The sequence below is a fragment of the Cokeromyces recurvatus genome (assembly GCF_025118155.1).
Source record: "Cokeromyces recurvatus strain NRRL 2243 chromosome Unknown BX663scaffold_4, whole genome shotgun sequence".
NCBI lineage: Eukaryota > Fungi > Mucoromycota > Mucoromycetes > Mucorales > Mucoraceae > Cokeromyces > Cokeromyces recurvatus.
The window spans coordinates 882009-905641 of NW_026251390.1; the positions used below are offsets into that span (position 1 = coordinate 882009).

Here is a 23633-nt window from a genome sequence, read left to right on the forward strand (position 1 = left end):
TCTTTCGTTTTTTTTTACCTTGTGTCTTTTTACAAGCGATTTTAGTGTCTTTTTTGCCTATTATTTTATTGAGCAGATCTGGACAATTATTTAATCGTACTAATACATCAAATACAGCAGAATCAAATATAATTGAAAAAATAAAATAAAATAAAATAAATGAAATTAACTGAGGAAGAAAGAATTGATTAAAATAAAGATATAATAATGCATTACTATAAATAGACTTATTATTGTCAAATAAAGGGGAGGGGAGGAGAGTCAAGTCTTATTTTATTTTATCTGTAATCCCAAAATGAAAATATTACATAATAGAATATCTTCTTATTATCAACCATCCAATGGTCTAAAAAAAAAAAAAAAAAAAAAAAGAGATGTCAAGTACACACATTACTTATTATGGAACCATATATTTCATTTGACATTTACCTATTAAATCCACCTCTACGATTCATATATTGACGATATTTTAAAGGCTTACGAATTTTAGCACCAGATACATCTGCGCCAGGAACTTTCTTATTTTTGGTTGTATCAAAACCTCCAAATCCCATTAATTTCATCATTTTAGTTTCTTCATCTTCTTCCTCATCGATATTTTCTTCTCCATCTTCTTCTACAGATTCATCTTCTTCCTTTTCTTTCTCATCTCTTCTTCTTCTTCGTCTATCATCCTCAGAGGAATGTCGACGACGGTAAGAGGGTGATTTAGAACGACTACGACTTTTATATTTACCTCTACCTCTATCTTATAAATAGTATTTTAGTTTTATTTAAAAGTGGGTGGGTGGGTAGAAGGGGGGGGAAGAGAGAGAGACAGAGAGGGAATGAGGAAAAAAGAAAGAAAAAAAAAAAAAAAAAAGAAAAGAAATGCTTTACAATCTTAAACACGATCATTACCCCTACGCTCAATGCTTCTATCACTTCGTCTATCTCTTCTTGAAGGGGATCGACTCGACCTTGAGCGTCCACGAGTATATCTATCATAGCTATCTTCTCTACGTCTACTACGGCCGTCATATTTATATCTATCATAACTATCGTCTCTTCGTCTTCTAGGTGGAGAATATGAACGTGATCTTGAACGGGGTGCATCAAGATCGCGGTATTCTCTTTTTCGATATCTATCTGGTGTTGGGGATCTTGGCATTATATGAAGGAAAAAGAAAAAAAAAAAGAATTTATACTATAGAATAAAAAAGCATTGCAGTGTTAGTAGAGGGAAAAAAAATATGTATATGTAGATGGAAGAATGAAGAAAAGCTCGTGACTTGCTTTATGTGGTAATTAAAAAAAGAGGTTGTGCTATTAAATTTTTATAATTAGGATTTTTTTTTTTATTTTCCCCTCGAATTTCAAATGGCGAGTGGGTGGGTAGATAGCAATCTGGTGTGCTGTGTTGCCCGAGCCAGATGAAGGGCTTGTCATGTAAGAAAAACTTAAATTAAAAGCTAGGATAAAAATCATCGAGACAAATTCCCCTTCAGCAAAAACCATCAACATTAAAAAAATGGACCAATTATATACTATATGCTCTCAAACATGTGTCCCCAAATCTTCAGGTTCTACAATGAAAGGTCTGCAACCCTTTTGTTTCAATGATTATCAAGGCAGACAAAGGTCGAATAAAGAGATGACCAATATCTTACTTAATAAAGAAAAAAAAAGTGCAATAAAGCCAAAAGACTGAATACAAGAAAGAACAAAAAGAAAAAAGAGAGAAGATACAAGAGGACAAAAAGGATTCACAAATTATATACGATAATAAATATAAAACTACACCAGCAAAATGGAAAAAAAAAAAGCCAAATTCAAGCCCTTCTCCTTCTGTACCTCTCGTTGTGTTTGTGTGATGGAATGAAGAATATCGGATACGGTTAGGGTAAAAGGCCAGATGTCAGGTGCCATAGCAATACTTGACAGAGAAATCAAGCCTAGATCAAGAACTGCATTTCGATAGACCTGCTGTCTTTCAGAGAGAAATCACCGTAGACGAAACGGTTTTGCTAGTAATAGTGATTCAGATATCTATAGATAATTTGTCTAAATTGTAATGCGCACTTGTCCAAAAAACTAACAGTAATTCGTTTCAATTTTTTTTTTTTTTTTTTTTTTTTTTTTTTTTTTTTTTTTTTTTAAAAAAAATTACTGTAGAAATGACTGTGACTCGACCTTTTTTTTCCATCTTTTGAAGTATTGCTTCTTTCTTTCTTTTATATTGTATTATAATGGCAGCTGTTAATATTTCTAAAGATAATAAAACTACATTGTATATAGGTAGATTAATGATTAAATAATTAACGGGCAAAAAAAAAAAACAATAATAATAATAGTAAATATATTCTTAAGGTGGTCTCGATCAAGGAATTACTGAAAGCATGTTACATGCTGCATTTATTCCTTTTGGTGAAATTGTGGCAGTCCAAATACCTTTAGATACATCAAATGATTGTATGTTAATTAGTATATATATATATATATATACATATATTCTTTAAAGACTGCAGCAAGAATACATTAGTAACCATTCTTGTATTTTAAATTGTTAGCAACTAATACACATAAGGGTTTCGGTTTTGTTGAATTTGAATTACCTGAAGACTGTCAAGCAGCTATTGATAATATGCATTTAGCAGAATTGAATGGCAAAGTAATCAAAGTACAATTAGCCAATCCTCATATTGTTACAGCCACATCTAATCGTGCAGGTAATAATTAAACAAGATGAATTCTACCTTTTCTTTTACTGAGTATCATCATCATCATATAGTTTGGACGGAAGAGTCTTGGTTACAGAAATATGCTGGTGTAGATAGTAACAATGATAATAAGGATAAAGAAATGAAAGATGCACCAGAGAATACTTCAGATGAGGATGAAGATAACAATAAAGCTAGTCATGTAAAACCTGCTCCGTCTAAAGGTGGTAAATCTCGTGTATATTTAGATATCCAAATTGGAGGTTCATTAGCAGGTCGTATTGAAATTGAGGTAATGACTTTAAAGACTAGGAAAATGCCAAGTATATATATATATTTATTTTGTAATTAATAGCTTCGTGGAGATGTAGTGCCCAAGACAGCTGGTAAAGTAATTGCATTATTAAATAATACTACAAGATCATATTAAACTATTTGTTATTCAATTTTTAGAAAATTTCAGAGCATTATGTACAGGTGAATTAGGATTTGGATATAAAAACTCTGTATTTCATCGTATTATTCCTCAATTCATGTGTCAAGGTGGTGATATTACAAAGGGGAATGGTACAGGGGGTAAATCAATCTATGATGGTCGATTTGAAGATGAAAATTTTGTCTTAAAACATACTGAACCCGTAAGTTTTTTTTTTAACTGTATAAAGCAGATATTAATAAATTTCATGTTTTAGGGTATTTTATCAATGGCTAATGCAGGACCTAACACAAATGGTAGTCAATTTTTTATTTGTACAGAAAAGACATCTTGGTTAGATGGGAAACATGTTGTTTTCGGACGTGTCTTGTCAGGTATGAATGTAGTACGCGAAATGGAGAAATGTGGATCATCAAATGGAAAAACTTCAAAACGTGTAACTATCGTAGATTGTGGACAGCTTTGATTATATTTGATATGAATAAAATAAAATAAATAAATGAAAAACTCCTCTCCCAACAACAATACAAATCAACCGTAGAGTCATTATTATCTTGTATTTATTATCATTTATATAAATATATCACACAGCACTATATTTGAAGGTATATTGGGATAAGTGTACGTCTATGTCTAGACTATTTACAGTTAAAAAAAAAAAAAGCAAGAAGGTGGTGGAGAAGGAGGAAGAAGAGGAGAAATATGAAAAATAAAATAAAAAAAAAGGGGGAAAGTAGAGTATAGATTTTCATTATTTAAAGACGCCGGAAGTTGCAAAGATCATCACCACAATTCCCCAAATAACTAAAAAAATGGCAGATGCATCCAATAGACCAAATTTAAGATCATGATCCTCTTTTGAAACAATACGTTCTTCATTCCTAATTTCCTCCTCTCCTACTTGTTTCTGTTCACTTCTTCTAGTCGTCGATGATGATGAAGCTGTTGTAGTAGAATGATAACTATCGACAAATGGGGTCTTTGCATCGTCTAAGATGGGGGTATTATTGAATGATGAGGTCGTTTGATGACGTCTTGTGATCAGACATGCCATAGCAGGAAGAATATAGGCCAAAAATGTGGCAGCAAATCCACCAATTAAAGCATATACTTTACCTAGAGAACGTACTACGATACCCAGTATGGTAAGGATAGTGAATAAAAGGATTGTTACTACATGATGTTGAATATGATTAGGCTGTGTAGTGGCAGTTTCAAAACCTAATAATTTTTGAACTGCTTCTCTTGTTGGATAAAATCCCATACTATGTAAAATAGAAACATACATAAATACATATATAAACATAGACGAATAAGACTTACGGAATAGTTAAAATCATACTAAAACCAAGAAGGAATCGACCGATATTGACAATGAAGTCATCATCAGGAAAGTTCAAAAAGAGATTAGGTTGTACATCTTTACCGAAACTAAGGTATCCGATAATAGCAAAGGAAATAGATGAAAACCAACTCATGATAGAAGCAAGAGTCGTGGTTATAGTCCATGATTTAATTGTTTGATCTTTTAAACTCAAGAATACACTAAAACAGACATGAGAACATGCAAATGCAAATGCTAGAATCCCGAGAGCGCCAAAGATATCAGGACCCTTCCAATCTAATGGTGCTTCATGTGATTTTGCATAAGCAGGTGCTCGAATAAGTAATGTAATTAAAATAAGTGGTAAACATAGAACTGATAATATCGACCATCTTGCAACTGAGCCAATAGACCTTGACAAATTTAGCGGGAAAACCTATTATTGAAAAGAAAAAAAAAACGATAGGTCAACAACAACAACGACATTGATGACAAAGTGGTAAAACAAACATACAAAAAGATTGCAATGAATGATATGACAAATGACCTTTCTGTCATACTTTTGTATTGAGGGAAATAAAATTGTAACAATACAGGAATTGTATCTCCAATTACTTTTTATAATAGATGAGTACAACAATAGAAGAATAGGACAGGATGAATTTAATTTGACTTACATATAAAATAGCTAACACAAGCACCTGAGGCTTGAACAAGGATCAAGAAATTCAAAAAATAATAGCCTGGTCGTCCAAAGACATACTCCATCAAAACTGCAAACTTGTAAGCTCTTACCCGTTTTCCGGATACAACAAGCATATGAAGGCCCAATTGTGAAATAATCGCAACTATAACAGATAATAAAATAGCTGTCCAAAAACCGGCTAGATAAATTGCAAAGGGTAAACCAATAATACCAGCTCCTACCGTGGAATTCACCAAATTAAAAGCACTTTCTATCTTTGAACGTGTGCCATAACCTGGTCTATCAGCTTGTAATAGATCTCTTTCTGCTGCTGTTAATAATAGATTATTTTGTTTAATGGTTCCATAAGAAGATTTTTGCATTATAATGATAATAAAAGAGAGAAAGAGAAAGAAAAAGAAAAAATAAAGAATGAATGAAAATAAATAAATAAATAATTATAATTAAAAAGAAACTATAAATAGGAAGCCTTTATATGCACCGAGATTTTACATTATTATAATAATGAATTTAATTGAGACCCTATCATATTGACTTTGTATATCATTATTCAGAAAAGGAGTTTGTTGCCTTTTAAAGGGTAAATAAAGGCTATGATCGGCAGTTAAACAACACGGATAGTTTTTTCTCATTGGTTTTTTTTTTATTTTCCAAAAAAAAAGTTCAAATGTGAGTCATGAGATATATTCGGAAGAATCTTGACTCCTTGATAATCTTTTATATTAAACTTCTTTACTATAATAAATTTCCAAAAGGTATCAAGAAGCTTACAATGCAGTACTTGAATATGTATGCATATAAAGTAAAGTAAAGAAAAAAGTAACAAGATGTTAAGTGAATGTATTATAAGGGACAGAAAAAAAAAGAGAGAGAGAAAGTGAGAGAAAGTGAGAGAAAATGAGAAAGTGAGAAAGTGAGAGAAAGTGAGATAGAGATAGATAGAGAGATAACGTTAGAGTTAAGATTCTGGGTGATTTATATGATTGATAATCGTCAATTTCTTTCGCAGAGAATATGATATTAAAAATTAATAAAGAGTGAATTTTACTTTTAATTAAAATTATGCCTTAACGTATAAAGATATTAATCAACGTATTTTATATATATGGTAATGCGTATATAGTTTAATGAATGGATGCATATTTAAATAGAATGGAATAATGAATATGTAAATGTTAATAATGATCTTCCAAGAAAGGAGAAGGGGGACTTCCCTCAAGGATTACTTCTTGATAACTTGGTAATTTATTAAGTTCCTCATAACATAAAGGTGACTGTTGCTCTTCTTCTGAGGTTATTAGAGGCCATTGATTAACTAATTCATGCCGTACATGTATAGCGTTCGTCGCTGATAAAGAAGGATGGTTGCTTGATGAATATGAGCCCGGAACTGTACCCAAATTTAAGACAAAACTAAGTGACATATCTCTTTCTTTTTTCCTATCTTTAAATTTAATAGCTAAACGTAATTTATGACTGATTTGTAAAATATCTGTTTGAATTTGTGGTGCAATATGTGGTAAATTTAAAGGCAGTATAAATTCTATTACATAAGGAGAGTAAGTTATGACAAGTATATGTATTATATATATATATATATATATTACTTAATTCCTCTCCGTTTCTATAATTATTCATATCATGTTTAGTACCTATATACATATATGAATTAGATGATTTCAATTCTTAATATATAAAGTAAATACTTTACGAGAGAATCTTCGACGTCGAGTTATCATAGAATCAGGTGAATATTTAGACATCAAATTAAAGTTCCCAGCTCGAATCCTAAAAAAAAAAAAGGTGTTACATAAAAATGAATACAAATAGTATATGCATATACAGATATACATATATACATATAAGCAATAATTATCAGCTTACGGATATATCTCAGTTTGCTCAAGATAATATTCTAATGTGTCAATGATAGCATCTTCACTAATTGAATTAAAAGTGCAAACAAAAGGAAATCCCCTTTTCTGTAAGCAGGTAAATTTAGATAAGCCTACTTCATACTGGATACGGCCCTGTCGACAACCACGATATCGGACTCGAGGTACAGAGTAAAGTGAATAAAGACTTGGATAAGTATGTCGACATATTTGAATCATGTTGGTTACATGAAGTAATTGTCGTTTGTTGTTTCTTAAGTAATAATTAACCGTGTTGTTGTTGTTACTGGTATCTTCTATTACAGTGAAGGGAAGTCGATTATTGTGATGATGAAGAGACGATGATTGTGATACAGTCGTTATTATAGGTGAAATAAGAGATGAATTTCCCCCCTTCAGTTTTTTGCGATTATTGATATGTAAAGCATTCCAATAAGAGATTTTAAATCTTTCACGAAATGAGTTTAATTTAATATTAGCAGAAAGTAGATATTGAATTGTATGATGAGGTGTTAGAAGAGAAGGTGGTAAAAGATGAACATTATTAATCTTTAATGAAAAAGGCCAACTCTTTTTCCCTATGTCTAATATCTCTGGTTCGTCTAGAAGAATAAGTTGTTCATGGCAAATATCGATAAAACATTTACTCTGACCAGCTGCCTTTCGTGTTATTTTATCAATAAAGCCTAATTCATTATTGGATGTGATAGTAAACCATTTTCCAAGGGGTATTTCATCTTTACACGCTGTGTTATATGTATTATCTTGAAAATAATCCGAAGAAGTAATGATACATTCAATTCTCCCTTTAAATTCTACCATAAGCTGACGAATCTGTATTGGATGTGCTAATTCAATTTCAACTCTGCCAGAAATAACATAACTTTCATTAGGTATTATACTATTGCCATCAATAAAAGTATTTATAACGTCTGTATCTGATATAATATTTAATTTTAAAATTGAGGACATTTTTTTTTTATGTATAAAGGAAAGAAGAAGAAGTAGAAAAGAAGAAGAAAAGAAGATAAGATAAGAAAAGTGTATTTATCACACACTTTATTATTGTTATTATTTTTCTATTGTATTCAAATAGAAATAAGAGAAACATACTAGCATTACAAGTCATCAAACTTATAATGCATGTGATCAAACTAAGCAATCAAAAATACCAAATTAGGAAAATTTGAGATACAGTGCAATAATGAGCTATCTAAACAATGTTATAATAATGTAAGCAACGATATATTACATACATAATTAAACAAGAATAATTTCAAAAATATTGTTTGATAGTTTGAATGTATTGTATACATTATAGAGCTTTACTACACAATTGTTCTATTTTTCCATTAAATTTGCATGTATATTTTTTTTTCTTTTTTTTTTTTCTTTTTTTTTTGTTAGTATATGTCTCAAGGACTTAAATGTCTCTCTCCATCTCTCTTTCTCTCTTTTTCAATAAAGCAGCGACATGAACACATGGAAGATTTAATAAATTAAATTATCAAGTGATATTGGCTTCATGACTAGAAAACAAGCCTTTGAATATGTCCTTATTAATTTGTGTTAATATAATGGGCAAATAGCCTTGTTTTTTTATACTCTTTTTGTATTGAATATATGTCTACAGTTTTAATACCCTTTTCTTTTTTCTATTTCAATAAAAGAAAATATTAGTTTGATATATTAACTTTATTTTTGTTTTCCAGAATGGTCTGCTTAATTTAAAGTTTTCTATCTATTTTTCTTTTCTTTTCCCGTCACTCCTCATTCCTGTCAAAGACGTTAGAGTCCAAAAGCAAGTGACGTGCCAAGTGTTTATACTAAATGATGACTAACAAACTAAGAGGGCAGTCTAATAGTAGGGAGAACCTTTAGTTTCTCAAAATACACTATGTGTATATATTTTTTTTAAGAAAGAACTCTGTATTGCTGATACATTTATAATTTCTTTTTACAACTATGCTCAGATGACTATTCATTTATTTATTTTTCTTTTTTCTACATCAATCTTACATGTTTAAATAGACATTTGAACAATTCCTTACAACAGGGTTTATGACAGACTTAACCCATTTAGCGTATTAATCTAGTTAATTGTTAGATTCTATTCACTTTTGAATTTAACTTTAATATTAGAAACGACAAGGAACCTCTCCCTCTTATTCTCTCTTTATTAGTAGTCTTTTCCTTTCCTCGAGTTTCTAACTTTAATATAAAAAATTTCTTATCAATTTCTATTGGCTTGATCCCTCGACACAACTTCTTTGACAAATAAAAAAACTTTTATAATTCGCGTAGAGTAACATTTTTTTTTTTTTTTTTTTTTTTTTTTTTCAAGAGCAAAAAAAAAGAAATACTAATAATGAACAGTTTATCATGTATTAGTTATTTAATAGTTTGTTACTATCTTTTTCATCCATGTACATTCAAAATAAGAAATTATTAATAATGCACCCGTTCCAAATTATCTTCTTTCCGGGCAGGTTTAATTAAACCAAAAGTAGCTTGTCCAATGAAATTTTTTTGTTTCAAGCCATAAATTTTTTTATTATTATTTGAAGGCATCTGAATATATAGCGTGTGATTAAACTTTTTTTTTTTTTTATTATTAGTATAATTATTATTAGTTGAAAAAAATCACCTAACTACTCTTTTTTTTTATTTTTTAAGAGAAAAAAAAAAAAAAAAAAAAGGCATCTAAAATTATCTGTACAATACATTTATACATATTCTATTTATTTTTATTTATTTATTTATTTTTGGACTTTTATTCTTCTTGTTAAACAATAATGTCAGGTTCTCAATCTGTCAGTTTTGAAGATGAAATCGTCCATTATGACGATGATCCACTGGAAAAACAGCAACATAGATATTATAACGAATCGGATGATGGCTTCTATCATTCTATGCATCAAAAGACAGCTAACTTTCAACAACGTCGTTCGGGCGGTCTTTCTGCAGCTTATACAAATGATATTATAGACCAATCTCGTTACCATGATGCTGAAAAAGTGGTTGAAACATCACCTAATGAACGTTATGCTCGTTTAAATACACTTTTAGGTAAAGGTGCTTATAAGATTGTTTATAAAGCTGTCGATCGGGAAGAGGGCTATGAAGTGGCCTGGAATACAATGCAGGCAACCAAATTTATTGACAACAAAGAAATGGAACATGAAATTAGTATTTTAAAATCAGTACGTCATCCAAACATTATTGCCTTTCATGATGCTTGGTATCAAAAAAATGAATTCGTCTTTATTACTGAACTTATGACGTCTGGTACACTTCGAGAATATATTCGTAAACTTAATTTACCTAATATTAAAATTGTCAAACGATGGTCTCGTCAAATTTTAAAGGGCTTGGCTTATTTACATGGTTATAATCCCTCTATCATTCATAGGGATATTAAATGTGATAATATCTTTATTAATGGGGCTCATGGTGAAGTCAAGATTGGTGATATGGGAACTGCTGAAATGAAGATGGGTAAGAAATATACTATCATCGGTACACCCGAGTTTATGGCCCCCGAGATGTATGAAGAGCAAGGTTATAATGAAAAAGTCGATATATATGCCTTTGGTATGTGTCTCTTGGAAATGGTCACTGGAGATTATCCATATGGTGAATGTAAAAATGCAGCTCAAATTTATAAAAAAGTCTCTTCTGTAAGTTGCTGTCTTTTTTATTTTGTTTTTTTTTATTATAACTTATTGGCTTTATCATCTATCGTTAGGGTGTTAAACCGGCTAGTCTAATGGAAGTTCAAAATGAGGAAGTTCGTAAGATTATTGAAAATTGTTTAGGAAAAGAAGAAGAAAGAATGTCAGCCCAAGAAATCCTTGAACATACTTTTCTTGCTGTTGAACCTGATATTGTTTTACTTGCTGCAGATCCCGCTCATGTTCATCTTACACTTCAAGTCATTTTTAAAGGAATGGATAAACTGTCTGTAAAATTTGATTTTAATGTGGAAACAGATACCGCTGAGCAAGTGGTTCGTGAAATGGTAAATATGTGTTGTACACCCCCCATTAATCTTACTTTCATCACTTATACTATACTCTTATTTATATTCATAAGATTGAAGAACAAGTTTTACCCGAAAGATATCAACATCACATTACAAAGGAAATTAACCGTATACTAAGAGATATGGAAAAACCAAGTAATAAGGGCAATGAGAATGATCAAAATGATCAAATAAAAGAATCTATTTGGAGAAGAGAAAGCGATATTCGTTCTGAGCTTCAAAGAACACGTGAAGAATTAGAACGAGCTGCTGAACATGTATTAGAGGTAGAATCGAGATGTGATGACTTTGAAACTCGGGCTCGTACTGCTGAAAATAGATATCGTGAAGCAATGCGTAGTATACAAGAACTTAAACAAACTCAGCATTTATCTGCAGAACAATTGGAGACCTTGAAGAAGAACATTCGTTTTGATCACGACTTGAGAATTGATACCTCTCGTCTTAAACGTCCAGATACAATGAATTCTACAACTAGTAGTAGTAGTAGTAGTACTGCCACTACTGCTCGTCTTCAGACTGTTTATAATGATGGACCATTAAGTGCTGTCTCTATTGGAAGTAATGGAACTATTAGAAGTGAATCAATAAAAAGAGCTGAAAACTCTTTTGATTCTCCTTCTCCTCCTCCTTTAACTGCTCCAACTTGTCGTGAAGCGCTTGTATCTCGTATTTTGGAAGGTAATGCTACATATAGTATCTTTAAAAAGAAGAATGATCTAATTTTGAAAAAAAAATTTTTTTTCTTCTTTTTACTCTCTTCTATAGAATATACGGATGATACTGATATTGAATTATTTGTAAAGGACTGTGCCATTGCCAGTCATCGAAATGTAGAGAAAGCGCATGAATGGGCAAATAAGTTAAAGAATCAAGATATTATGACTGTAGGTGATCTTCGTGACCTCCATGACGAAGATTGGGCAGGTATCGGTTTAACTGTATTTGCATTACGTGCATTAAAGAACATGTTGAAGGGAAAAAAGCATTCTGGTGCTTATCATGTTAATACTAACGGACTTTCCTCTAATTCAATTCCAACTTCTGTCCACGTCCCTCCACCTTTATAAAACACATACACATATACATACACATACACACTCGCACTCGCACTCGCACTCACACTCACACTCACACTCACACTCACACTCACACTCACACATATATATATATATAAGTTAAGATTGCAGGCCTTTCTAACACTTAACCTTATTTTCTTGTTATTATAGATTTTTTTTTTTGTTTATTTTTTTTTTTTTTAAAAAAATGCATACATACACACACTTATACACACACGCTAACACATATATACTATGCACTCGTATACAGTCATATATATAATATATCTCTTTTTTCTTTTTTTTTTTTCCTTTTTTTTTTTTTTTTTTTTTTTTTTTTTAAACTAACTTGATTCATATACCTTCTCTGAATCATTATTAACCCAATAAATTCAATGTAAATATTATTATTATTATTATTATTATTATTATTTTGAAGAAGGAAGGGTGAGAAAGTTAGAGGAGGAAAGGAGCCCATCAAATTTAATATAAGATCAAATACGATGTGTTTATAAGCCTTTGTTACTTATTTATTTTACTTTATATAATCTTTTTTTCTTCCTTTGTATTGGCATTCATCTTTATGATAGAATCAAGGGTTTTATGGAATGCGATAGCAATCCATTGCCTAACAGAGATAGGTAAAGCAGCCGAAACGGAGAACAAAAAGTATTGATGAAGGGGAAGAGAGATGAAGGCGACATCATCTTCAAGACCCTTTTTAATTTGTTCACCAAACTTCTCGGGGGTAAGATAAAAGAATTTATTTCTTCTGGGCAAAGCAGCCGTCATTTCAGTCGCGATATAACCAGGAGCGATTGTGTTTACCTTGATACCTTCATCTTTGCCTAACGCACGAAGATCACGACAATAGCTCATTAAAGCAGCCTTCGATGCACCATAGTTAAGTAATGTAGGGGGAACTTGGAAACCGAAAACAGAGGAAACGACAGCAATTTGTCCACCACGTCCACGTTTTTTCATGGCTTTAAAGACAGAATTAACACCTGCAAGAGCGCCGAGGAGGTTGATTTGAAACATCTTTTCCATTTGATCCAAGAGAGGTGTTTTAGGAATCGTTGAGACACCTGCATTAGCAATAAAAAGTTCAATACCATATTCAACCGTCTTTTCATCAAAAAAGTCAGCGACTGCCTTTGTATCTGATACATCCATTTGAACAATCTTTACGTCAGGAGAGCCAAGTTCTTTACAAGCTTCAGCAACCTTTTCCAAACGTTCTATATATATATATATATGTGTGTGTGTGTGTGTGTATGTAAGTGTGAGTGTGAGTGTGAGTGTGAGTGTGAGTGTGAGTGTGTGAGTGATAAATAATAAAATATATAAAGTTATTCTCCTTACCCTTATTACGAGCTATTAAAACTAAAGAAGCTTTATCTCTTGCATATGCATGAGCAATACCTTCACCAATGCCAGCACTAGGGGGGAATAAAATAGAACAAAATGATGTAATTTAGTTCTACATGAAATAAAGTATTTATCATCCTTTTTTTTTTATTTATTTACTTTGCACCTGTGATGGCAACTACTCTTGGAACAATCGGCTTTTTAACAGTACATACATGGAAAAAGCTCATAAAGCAATTCCAAATCATTATAGGTAAACACATAATATTTACCATAATGATCAATATATTGGCAATCAGTTCCCTAAATGCAACACACACTGTAGTCATTTTTTCTTTTTTTTTTTGTTAGGTAATACGTTGTGTAATCTAACAAAATAATAATAAGAAGAAAAAGATAGAAAAAAAAATGTATTTTTCTTTCCAAGTATTAATAAAAATATTGTTTCATATTACGATGACCAATATTTACATTTATAGTAAAAAAAAAAAAAATAACCGAATTATAGTAGCATATTTATGCGAAGTGTAGTACAATTAATTTTTTTTTTTATTAAATGAGCATAGAAGCACACAACAATCTTAAATAATCTGCACTGCAAGGAAGTTATCAGTTTAAAGAAAGGGAAAAATGAAAACTCCTTTCAAGATAAAAGGATATATACATATACATGGTAAGCAGAAAGTAAGCTACCTAAACAAGCTGCAAGCTAGTTACAGGATAGTCAATTGTTTCATTGTTGATTTTCGGGAAATGAGTAGTGGAGAAGGATGCATGCAAAATTGTACTGGAAGGTTTCTTTTTCTTTTTCTTTTTTTTTTTTTTTTTTTTTTTTTTTCAGTTCGAGCTCGCTCCTCTCTTCCTAAATTCACTTCTCATATTCTCAATGAACATTGAGATAAAAAAAAATGCATAACGCCTGAAAACATTACAGACTTCTCTCTATCAATAAACAGAAAAGTGTCTCTTAAATACGGCAAATATCCCTTCAACACTTTCCAAGTAATACTTGTTTAAGCAGCTCTATTAGGCTTAAAAAGGAAAATATACGATAGAAATTATATATACTTAAAACGACTTTTTTTTTTAACATGACATGTGATAATTATAAACTATTAAGTATCATCTATAATAATATGTTAGCATGCATTGAGCATATCTAAAATGGAAATAGAGAAATTGAAAAAAAAAAGATTTGCTTTAGACTTTACACTGCAAATAAACGTCTAATTTCAGTATACTGAAATGTTACTGAAATTAGACATTTCAATAACATTTCAATAACATTTCAGTATTGTGAAATATCTAATTTCACAATTGTAAAACCTGACAGTTCAGTAACATTTCACAATTGTGAAAGATCACCTTTCACAAAATTTCGTTTCATAACTCAAAGCTTCTATTGGATTACGCTTCTTTAACCTTGGTTATTCATTTACATTCTTTTACTCTTATTGGCCTTTACATTCAAATTAAACGTCTGCTTATTCGTTGTATTATGATACATTATGCACTTCTTTAAAATACAGTAGATAATGGAGCTTATATTCTTTTTAAAAAAACGATTTTATTTTTATTTATTATTTCCTTTTAGGATATATAAAATATGTATTTTATAATAGGCTATAAACCGTGTATAAAAAATATATAAAATATTCATATATAAAAAAATATATATAAAAATATGTATCGAAAAATAAAATAATTAAGCCATGGAATGGACCGAGATAACGCGTAATAGAGCCATTAAGAGGACCATAGATAGCTTCTTTCACAATAGAATTCTTTCTATAATAAAATAAAATACGATTTAGTCAATGAAAAAAATAAATAAAATAGGTTATATTTTAGTTTCTTACCATTAGAAAAGAAGTTATCATTTCTTTACACGTTAACGGCCACCAAAGCAGAATAGTTTTTTTTTCACTTACCTAAATAAAAGATAAGAAAGATTAATAAATATTTTACGCGTTTAAAATAATAATTAGTATGCTTATTATATTGTTTACCTTTTATTTGTAATCGGTCACCACAAGAGAAAAGGCTATAAAGATAAACCTTTAACGCCTAAACAAAAAAAAAAGTTTAGTTGATGTTATCATTAAAACAACTTTAGTAAGATATAAAGATATATTTATGTTATGTTTACCTTATCTTCATTACTTACGTGTTTTATACAATTCGCTACAAGTCATTATAAAGGCAAAAACGCAATGACCCAAAAAAAAAAGTAGAACTATTTGAAAAGAAAAAAAAAGATATTGATTAGAATATAGTTTTTTTTTCTTTAAATATAAAGAGCTAACCATGCTCATTACATGTTTGCCGGGAATAATCAAGCCGTGCTAAGTTACTTACCAGTTGGATTGTATATTATTTCAAGTCATTTATCCTCAGTACTAATTCAAAAAAAAAAAAAAGGAAGAAAAGGAAGAAAAGGAAAAAAAAAAAGAAAAAACAAAGATAAAGGAAAAAAAGGAAAAAGAAAAAAGGAAATAAAGTAAAGTTTTTTTTTAGAAACAAAAAATCTTATTAAGGCATTTGTATAAGCGGACAGAGAAGTGTTTTATTTAAGTATTTTATCGCCGAAACAATTATCTAACAATTTTGAAAATCATATACAGAGCATAATATACTTTTAAATATGATGGTAACATGTCAATATTTCTCTAAATATTGAATAAAATGCTTATTTCATAGAAATATTATAAATATGTATACATATATTCATTGTCTAATAAACTTTAATAAACACGTAGTAACGTAGAATCAACAATATAAAGATGAAATATTTTTAATAAATATTACAAAAGCCGATAATAAATCTTTATCATATATTAAATCATTTACTGATATTGCTTATAACTTCTTCTTCTCCACTATTTTATATAAATTTATTTGCACTAACCTCTAATTCGTATAACAATGTTCTCCTCTAACAACACCGATATGAATAACAGATTTGCCAACCCTGTTAATTCGAATAACAAGAGAACAGTCTCAAGTTCTTTGTCTCTTGAGGAACGTTTGGGTCTTCACCAAGCTAATAAGGCCCAAAGAACAAGAAATTGTGCAGTACCTATTGGTATCCCTTCTAGAAACAGGGATACTGATAGTACATCCAGCAGTAAGGATGCTCTTATTCAAGAATTGCTGCAGGATCGAGCTATGCTCATTGCTCGCCTTGATACTTGTGAGCAAAAGATTGAGCAGCTTACCTCTCAATTAGAGATGGTAAGCAATAGCTTAATCCAGTTGCAAGAATCAAGGGCACCTCCTGCTGTTGATGAATCCGCATCTGATGATCGTAAGCATGTCAAAGCACTTGGGGTACGTATTTAAACACTATTGCTAAAAAAAAAAAGTTAAAAGAAAGAATTTTTTTTTTCTTATTTACTACAATCATCTCTGATAATATATATAATAGGGGTTGATCAGAAGACAGCTGGAAAGATTGCCAGTTGATAAACAATACGACTACTCCAAGACGTTTATGGATGAGGCAAACAGAGAGACTCGTGAGTCTCTCACTGCGTTTGCTGACTTCCATAAACATAAATATCCTATACGCGGGGAAACCCTAGAGAAGATTCTTCGCAACATGTTCAATAATAAGAAAAGAGAATTGCAGTTGTCGGAGGAACAAAAGGCTGTAAGAAATGCCAAAATTGCTAAAAATAATATTAGAGAATCCGTAAGTATTTTAAGTAATTATATACCATATAATACTCTAAGATAAAAAAAAATAATTATATTATATCCTACTCAATATTACCATTCGATTAATACTATTCTTATTTGTTCTAATAGAAACTTGCGCGTCGTCTGGCTGTTATTGCTTCCAAAAATGAAGCAATTGAGAAGATATATCCTGGACTCCAGGAAGTAATGGTTGCCGGTTGGATGTCGGATGAGGAAGACGCCAACGAGAGGGATGACGAAGGTGGTAAGATCATTAAGGTCGTACGCCCCGCATTTAGAAGTGAACAGGTAATGATTAGAATAATAAGTATATTTGTATAAATATAATACTTACAAATTTTGTATAGTTTAATCAGTTGATGGATTTCCTTGATGATGAATGGAGGCATCCAGAAGGTAAAAACGGGGCAGCAGCTCAAAGAAGCAACCGTTTGACGAGGAGATATGTTGAAGAAGATATCCCTTTCCCTTCTCACTTGAAAGAAAGTGGTTTTCCTGATTGGGCCTTTAGAAGTTCTTGATTTTTTTTTTTTTTACCTGTTATATAATTTTTCTTTCCTTCTATAAACACTATAAAAAACAAAAAATAAAAAATAAAATAGAATTTTAAAAATAAAAATATTCATAAAATGATAGTAATTATATTAATTTCTATGTTCGACTAATGTATATAAAGAATGATAGTGTCAATAAAGTTGACTTGTTTTTGGAAATACTAGATTTAAATATACATTTGTATATATTTGTTGAAAATTAGACACCAACTATTCTTCTTGGAAGAGGGATAGCAAGAATGTTATTATCAACATAAGTAGTAACAGCAACACACGTATTTATCTGTTGAACTGGAAGAATTGATAAAGCGCTAATTGGTTCAAACGTTCGCTTCCAAACTTCAACATGATGTGGATAAAATGAAGTGAATTCTTGAGATGAGGGTTGATACCATTGTACAAAAGCAAAAACGTGTTTTTTAGTAGAGCGCGTATTGAAGATGCTATGATCATTTGGAAATGACAGCTCATGTGTGAAAAAATAGAGAATTCGGCCGATACGAAATATACCTTCTTGTGCAGGAGTCATTGCTTGAATATATATACCACGTCGATTTCGGCATTCTAAAGATGTAAATTGCTGTCCAAGTATATTAATTTGATCAAATTTGTTGATTAAATTGCTAACTATTATGCTACTACTTGATAAAGAGGAAGAGATATTAGACATTTTAAGAACATTGAAATTACCGTAAACGGAAGAATAAAATTGGAATAGACATTCATAGTGATCACTATTCATAAATACTTCTTTTTTTGTTTTAATGGGATAGCTTGATGGTGGAAGTGGTTCACTACCGGTCAAGACTATGCTGGCACTAATGGCATTATTCAAAAATGCACTAACATCAAAAGTAGTTGGACTATGCATTTCACTATTGTCTGTTTCCATCATATCATCTTCATTTCCATCATTCGTATCATATGCTTGGCGTTCATTATTTGGAAGGAGGAGTCTTAATGTATTCATCATAACAGGATTAGAAGAAATTACGCTAGGTAAAATGTTGATGTAATCCTGCATATGTACTTGCTGGATGTATTTTTCCATATACGTGAACTCTAAACCTTCTTTATAGTTAATATCAATTGCCTTGATATCACCATTAGTTCGTTCGAAACTATATAGCCAAGTAGAATATAGAGGTCCAAAGTCTTCAATCGTTTGATGAATATGCAAATGAAAATGCATATTTGGTGTGATAAAATCTTCACCATAAAGCATAACATTTGTTCTAACAAATTCAACCAGAAGGTTATGGGCTTGGTTAACCTCGTAATGAGTGATAGATGGAGAGGCAAGAATACGATTTGCATCGACAAATCGCATCCAATTAATCATATGTTCACCAGTTAATCTTCCTTTTAATAAAATTGGTGAATATACCAGAATCCAAGATCTAAATTCGTCACCTTTCATATCCGAAAAGTTTGCTGAAATTTTTGAGCTTAATGGTGTAAATCTTGGAGGTACTATTATATTTTTAGCCTCTTCAGCCATTTCGGCAAGATCATTGCTAGTTAAAAAAGGTCTGATATTATGCTGTCCATTGCTTTTTGGTTTAATCCAATGCTGAATCATTCTCTTAGCAGTACCAAGATAAAGATTATGTAAACCATCTATAATGTTACAACGTATAATATCAAAGTAGTGCAATCTATGTAATTCACTCCATCTGACTCCATATTTTTGTTCAATATTTCGTCGTTCTAATTTTGTACTGGCATTTTTCCACAAAAGTGCCTGTTCATAGTTGCTATGTCTGTCTCGAAGACGCCAAGAAGAACAATCAACATTAGAAAAACATCTTTGGACTGGATTATCTGTACGGGCTGGAAAGGTATCTGCACATTTGTGACAGGGAACAAAGGAATTAATAGCTGTAAAGCCACATACTTTTTTAACTGCGGGTAAATCACAGTTAACCGAAGCCAAAGCACAGCGAATCATTCTTCCATTAGGAGCCATATATGTAGGTATAATTATTCCATCATATAGTTCAAGGAGCTCGTCCACCATAGGTCGAAGGAAATGGTTAATTTCCGAAAGAGCAGCTTCACGAGGACCAGGCATCAAGCCAACAAGAATCATATTTTGTTTTTTAAACCTCTCGTTACGAGGAAGGTTATTAATGATCAAATATATGGCACCTACGTGATATTTCATTCCTTGAGTTGGAGTAAACCAGTCAACATTTAAACTTAACATTAATGAACCTTCTTTTTGAAGAAATGGTTCGTCTTCATCATCCTTCTTGAATTCCTTAAAAAATCGACCATCGAAGATATCAAACATCATTCCAGGCATTACAGTTTTACTTCTCCATTCTTCAATTTTTTGCTCAAAAGTAGGGCGCATGAAAAACTTCATCAAAGTTGCCTTTACTGAGTTGTACGCATAACGTTTGATTGGTTTGACCGAATCGTTGCTAGCATTTTTAACTACTAATGGATGATTGCATCGTGCTCTCATTCCATTAGCATACGAGGGAAGTGTTCTATTACTGCATTTTTTAATTGTATTCGAATTATCGATAACTTCCTCGTATACATAAATTGCATTGCACTTCTCACAAACAATATATTTTTTGATATCTATTATAATGAGAAATTAGTATTAGTAAAAAAAAATAAATAAATAAATAAATAAAATAAATACCCTTGCTAGCATAATTAGCAGAAATTTTAGATTTAATTGTTTGGAGTTTAGAGGGGAATGCATAATTAATTCCAAGTAGAAAAAGTATAGCATTCATGAACTTGAACAAGCTTTCTGTAGCCGTAATGGTTAAATTATTGGCTTGGAAGAATGTCAAGAAAATCATAATGAAGTAAGGTAAAGCTTCATTTTCACTAATGTTGAATAACTTTGTATCGTTAGTTGCAAAGTTATCATTAGCTTCATCTATATATGAAATAAATAAAAAAGTTAGCATAAATAATTTATATAAAGATTATCATAGCAATATTATTTTTTAAAAGGTAATACATACATTCAACTACATCTTCTTCTCCTTCTAGATAATCCATATCCTCTAATTCAATAGCATCAATGGCATTGTTATCTTCAAAAATTAGATCATCATTTGCATCATAAACATCTTTAACACGATAACAAAAAAAAAAGTTAGCATTATTGCATTTATTAATTATAACATTTGAAATGCATAGTTTTTATTTACTTTGTTCAATTGCATTTGCATCTGCAAGACCTTCATCAATTTCTTGATGTATACGGGCTGTATGTCTGTGGACAACCCTATATCCCAACTCACTTTGAGAGCAAGTTGAGCATTTGCATTCTCTTTGGTCTTTGTTTAATTGAATGGACATGTTGCAATGAAGTTATAATTTAATTTGAATTGTTAATAATCAATATAAGATAATAAAAAAAGAAGAAAATAATTTTATTACAGACGATTAAATTTATTGCTGTATTTTAAACTTAAAAAATTGAGTTTCTTTTTACTCATTCTTCAGAAAAAAAAAAAAAAACTAACAATCAAGAGAAGATGCATCTTACATTTGAAAAATAATAAATAGTTTTATTATTTTTAATTGTTTTAACAAGTGTATATTTTAATTTTTACATCTACATTCAAGCTGATTTTGGAATGACAATTAGACATTTTGACATTATGTTCAACTACGACAAATTAATCTTACTAGATAAAGTAATTTATTGTAAAGTAATAATATAAGTTTTATTTTAACAATTGACATTATACATAACTCATTACTGTACATGTTGAATTTTTATTATTTTTTTAATAAATTTTTTTTGAAAATGTTAAATAATTTGACCTTTTCTTAAAAAAAAGACTTACTTTGACTTTACATTTTAAACATTCATCTTGAATGAATTATTGCTACAATTATCTTTTTTCAACTTCTTTTGAATTCAGAATATAACACAGCTAACACACGCTTATATTTGATGACTTATTCAAAAAAATAAAAAAAAAAATATTTTTGTCCAATGAAATTTAAAGAAAAAAAAATGTCGGGATTCTAAATTTATTTTCTAGTAAAGAAGACTATACCCAAAAATTTGTTATATTTTTTAATCATTAAACAAATCTTTAAATGCTAATATCTCTATCAATTCTTAACCAAATAAAAAAAATTAACATATTCAAAATGAGCAAATTTTTCTCTTTCATTTGGTATAAAAAAATTTTTAATCTTCCAAAATTTCAAAATTTTTTGTGAAATGTCTAATTTCACAATTGTGAAATTAGACTTTATCTGCAGTGACCACAGAGAGTTGAATCGGGTTTATACTTACTATTTAAATTGACAACACCAGGAAATGCCTTCTTGGCTCAGTTGGCAGAGCGTCTGCCTAGTAAGCAGAAGGTCGCCAGTTCGATTCTGGCAGAAGGCATGATATTTTTAATCTTTATAAATGAGGTTGAGCAAATTTTTTTTTTTTTGATTTTTATTTTTTTCAAAATGTATTAAAATTAAAATGTTTTTATTATGTTAATTTTCGTGTCGTGTTCTTTACAAGGAGACAACCGTAATTCCAATTAGTTATAATAAAATATAATAGACGCTAATAATTATTTGGATTAAGTTTTTGTTCTTTATTAATTCTGAAAAAAGTGTGTATCTCTCTTTTTTTTTTATTTTGCATTATACTTGTATTTATAATACTATATCCAAGCTGGATTGTCATACCATGACACTCCTGTTTGACGCACTAGTAGTGATACTAGATCGTGTAGGCAAGAAATAGTATGTGATATAAAAAGAATTACATAAATGATAGATATTAAGATGAAATAAAAACCATCTTTGTTCTCCTTATTAAATATTTATATAGATCACCCTATTAATATTAAGCAATGCTCTAATATCAGATATTAAGCACGACAACTATTTCTTTATTATCAGATAATATAGAAGACCATTAAATATGTATTTGAATACTATTCACATTTGTGTAACTTGATTTATGCTGTATCTAACCTTGAAGTAGTAATATTTTATAAGACTTAACCATCTGTATTTGTTATATAACTGTATACAATATTAAAATATAGTTTCTCTTTTATAACGATAGGATAATAATATGAAGAAAGATATATTTGTGATTTCAGATAATGCTTAATAAAGTTCTATATATCCGCTATATAAAAGTACAATACTAGAACAAGATATGAAAACGATTAAATCAGCAAATGCAATACAGATCATCTTCTTTATATTTATATCCATACTTAGATACATATACACATATATTGTAACGTTTCTATCAAGGCTTTCTAACTAATGTGCGACATCGAGATTGTCAAATTTTTACATTGGTATCCTATTGTCGTACCAGAATCAAAATAATTGTATTGTATAGTACCATCATGTCTCCTTCTAAACAAAAAGCCTAAAGTTATTAATAGAGGAAAAGTTTATTTATCAAGTCTCTTTTATTCCTTATTTTCATTTCATTTTATTTATTTTTTATCACCTTTATTCGTATAGCCTATTTAGAATACAAGTCTTTTAAGCAAATTAGATATTATCCAGCACTTGATTGATACTAAAATAAATAATTTGTTACTTATTATGCTATATTTCCCCTATATATCATGAAACTAAAAAGTAGTTTACAATCGAGATTAATACGAGAATCTTTAAGCAGAACTGAAGGGTATCTTTAGCCATTTTACCTATTGCAGAAATCTAAAGGATAAGATTATAATGAAGATGCATTAAAAATAACGTATTTATCCTTTAACTATACTTTAAAATGCTTCATCCATAAAAGAGGAACCATTTTAGCAGTTATTTAGAAATATAACATGGATATATATATCCTTCTCAATAATCAAAAGATAGAA

The 23633-nt window shown here is 30.2% G+C and overlaps 9 protein-coding genes and 1 non-coding gene across 10 annotated transcripts; 4 read left to right on the plus strand and 6 right to left on the minus strand.

Annotated features, from left to right (window-relative positions):
* Nucleotides 1–330: 330 nt before the first annotated feature.
* On the minus strand, nucleotides 331–1150 carry BX663DRAFT_483787 (uncharacterized protein; the record flags this gene model as incomplete). Its single annotated transcript, XM_051524514.1, has 3 exons — nucleotides 331–346; nucleotides 430–748; nucleotides 901–1150. The coding sequence occupies 3 exons, from the start codon at nucleotides 1148–1150 to the stop codon at nucleotides 331–333; spliced, it is 585 nt and encodes a 194-aa protein (XP_051386145.1).
* Nucleotides 1151–2228: 1078 nt separating this feature from the next.
* On the plus strand, nucleotides 2229–3601 carry BX663DRAFT_483788 (peptidyl-prolyl cis-trans isomerase E; the record flags this gene model as incomplete). Its single annotated transcript, XM_051524515.1, has 7 exons — nucleotides 2229–2277; nucleotides 2350–2451; nucleotides 2550–2708; nucleotides 2771–2991; nucleotides 3055–3085; nucleotides 3153–3337; nucleotides 3392–3601. The coding sequence occupies 7 exons, from the start codon at nucleotides 2229–2231 to the stop codon at nucleotides 3599–3601; spliced, it is 957 nt and encodes a 318-aa protein (XP_051386146.1).
* Nucleotides 3602–3743: 142 nt separating this feature from the next.
* BX663DRAFT_254162 (uncharacterized protein) lies at nucleotides 3744–4799 on the minus strand. The gene is made up of 2 exons (XM_051521883.1): nucleotides 4478–4799; nucleotides 3744–4400 (listed from the first exon to the last, which is right to left on the minus strand). The coding sequence occupies exon 2, from the start codon at nucleotides 4397–4399 to the stop codon at nucleotides 3887–3889; it is 513 nt and encodes a 170-aa protein (XP_051386147.1). The 5' UTR covers nucleotide 4400; nucleotides 4478–4799; the 3' UTR covers nucleotides 3744–3886.
* Nucleotides 4455–5527, minus strand: BX663DRAFT_428578 (transmembrane amino acid transporter protein-domain-containing protein; the record flags this gene model as incomplete). The annotated part of the gene is made up of 3 exons (XM_051522692.1): nucleotides 4455–4895; nucleotides 4970–5073; nucleotides 5137–5527. The coding sequence occupies 3 exons, from the start codon at nucleotides 5525–5527 to the stop codon at nucleotides 4455–4457; spliced, it is 936 nt and encodes a 311-aa protein (XP_051386148.1).
* Nucleotides 5528–5962: 435 nt separating this feature from the next.
* BX663DRAFT_499073 (uncharacterized protein) lies at nucleotides 5963–8128 on the minus strand. Its single transcript, XM_051526130.1, has 4 exons — nucleotides 7050–8128; nucleotides 6877–6953; nucleotides 6773–6817; nucleotides 5963–6708 (listed from the first exon to the last, which is right to left on the minus strand). The coding sequence occupies exons 1-4, from the start codon at nucleotides 8030–8032 to the stop codon at nucleotides 6341–6343; spliced, it is 1473 nt and encodes a 490-aa protein (XP_051386149.1). The 5' UTR covers nucleotides 8033–8128; the 3' UTR covers nucleotides 5963–6340.
* Nucleotides 8129–9749: 1621 nt separating this feature from the next.
* Nucleotides 9750–12003, plus strand: BX663DRAFT_467636 (kinase-like domain-containing protein; the record flags this gene model as incomplete). The annotated part of the gene is made up of 4 exons (XM_051524076.1): nucleotides 9750–10740; nucleotides 10809–11081; nucleotides 11156–11786; nucleotides 11874–12003. Coding segments are annotated over exons 1-4 (1917 nt in total), but the record flags the coding sequence as incomplete, so codon positions are not given.
* A 599-nt stretch (nucleotides 12004–12602) lies between these two features.
* BX663DRAFT_499079 (uncharacterized protein) lies at nucleotides 12603–13953 on the minus strand. The gene is made up of 3 exons (XM_051526131.1): nucleotides 13694–13953; nucleotides 13529–13605; nucleotides 12603–13404 (listed from the first exon to the last, which is right to left on the minus strand). Exons 1-3 carry the CDS (start codon nucleotides 13861–13863, stop codon nucleotides 12704–12706), a joined length of 948 nt encoding a protein of 315 aa, XP_051386151.1. The 5' UTR covers nucleotides 13864–13953; the 3' UTR covers nucleotides 12603–12703.
* A 2272-nt stretch (nucleotides 13954–16225) lies between these two features.
* BX663DRAFT_254604 (uncharacterized protein) lies at nucleotides 16226–17913 on the plus strand. Its single transcript, XM_051521884.1, has 4 exons — nucleotides 16226–16864; nucleotides 16962–17228; nucleotides 17345–17524; nucleotides 17584–17913. Exons 1-4 carry the CDS (start codon nucleotides 16460–16462, stop codon nucleotides 17755–17757), a joined length of 1026 nt encoding a protein of 341 aa, XP_051386152.1. The 5' UTR covers nucleotides 16226–16459; the 3' UTR covers nucleotides 17758–17913.
* Nucleotides 17914–17989: 76 nt separating this feature from the next.
* Nucleotides 17990–19210, minus strand: BX663DRAFT_428879 (uncharacterized protein; the record flags this gene model as incomplete). Its single annotated transcript, XM_051522704.1, has 1 exon — nucleotides 17990–19210. One exon carries the CDS (start codon nucleotides 19208–19210, stop codon nucleotides 17990–17992), a length of 1221 nt encoding a protein of 406 aa, XP_051386153.1.
* Nucleotides 19211–22104: 2894 nt separating this feature from the next.
* Nucleotides 22105–22177, plus strand: BX663DRAFT_t32. The gene has a single exon. It is a non-coding gene; the product is annotated as a tRNA-Thr (tRNA).
* The last annotated feature ends 1456 nt before the right edge of the window (nucleotides 22178–23633 follow it).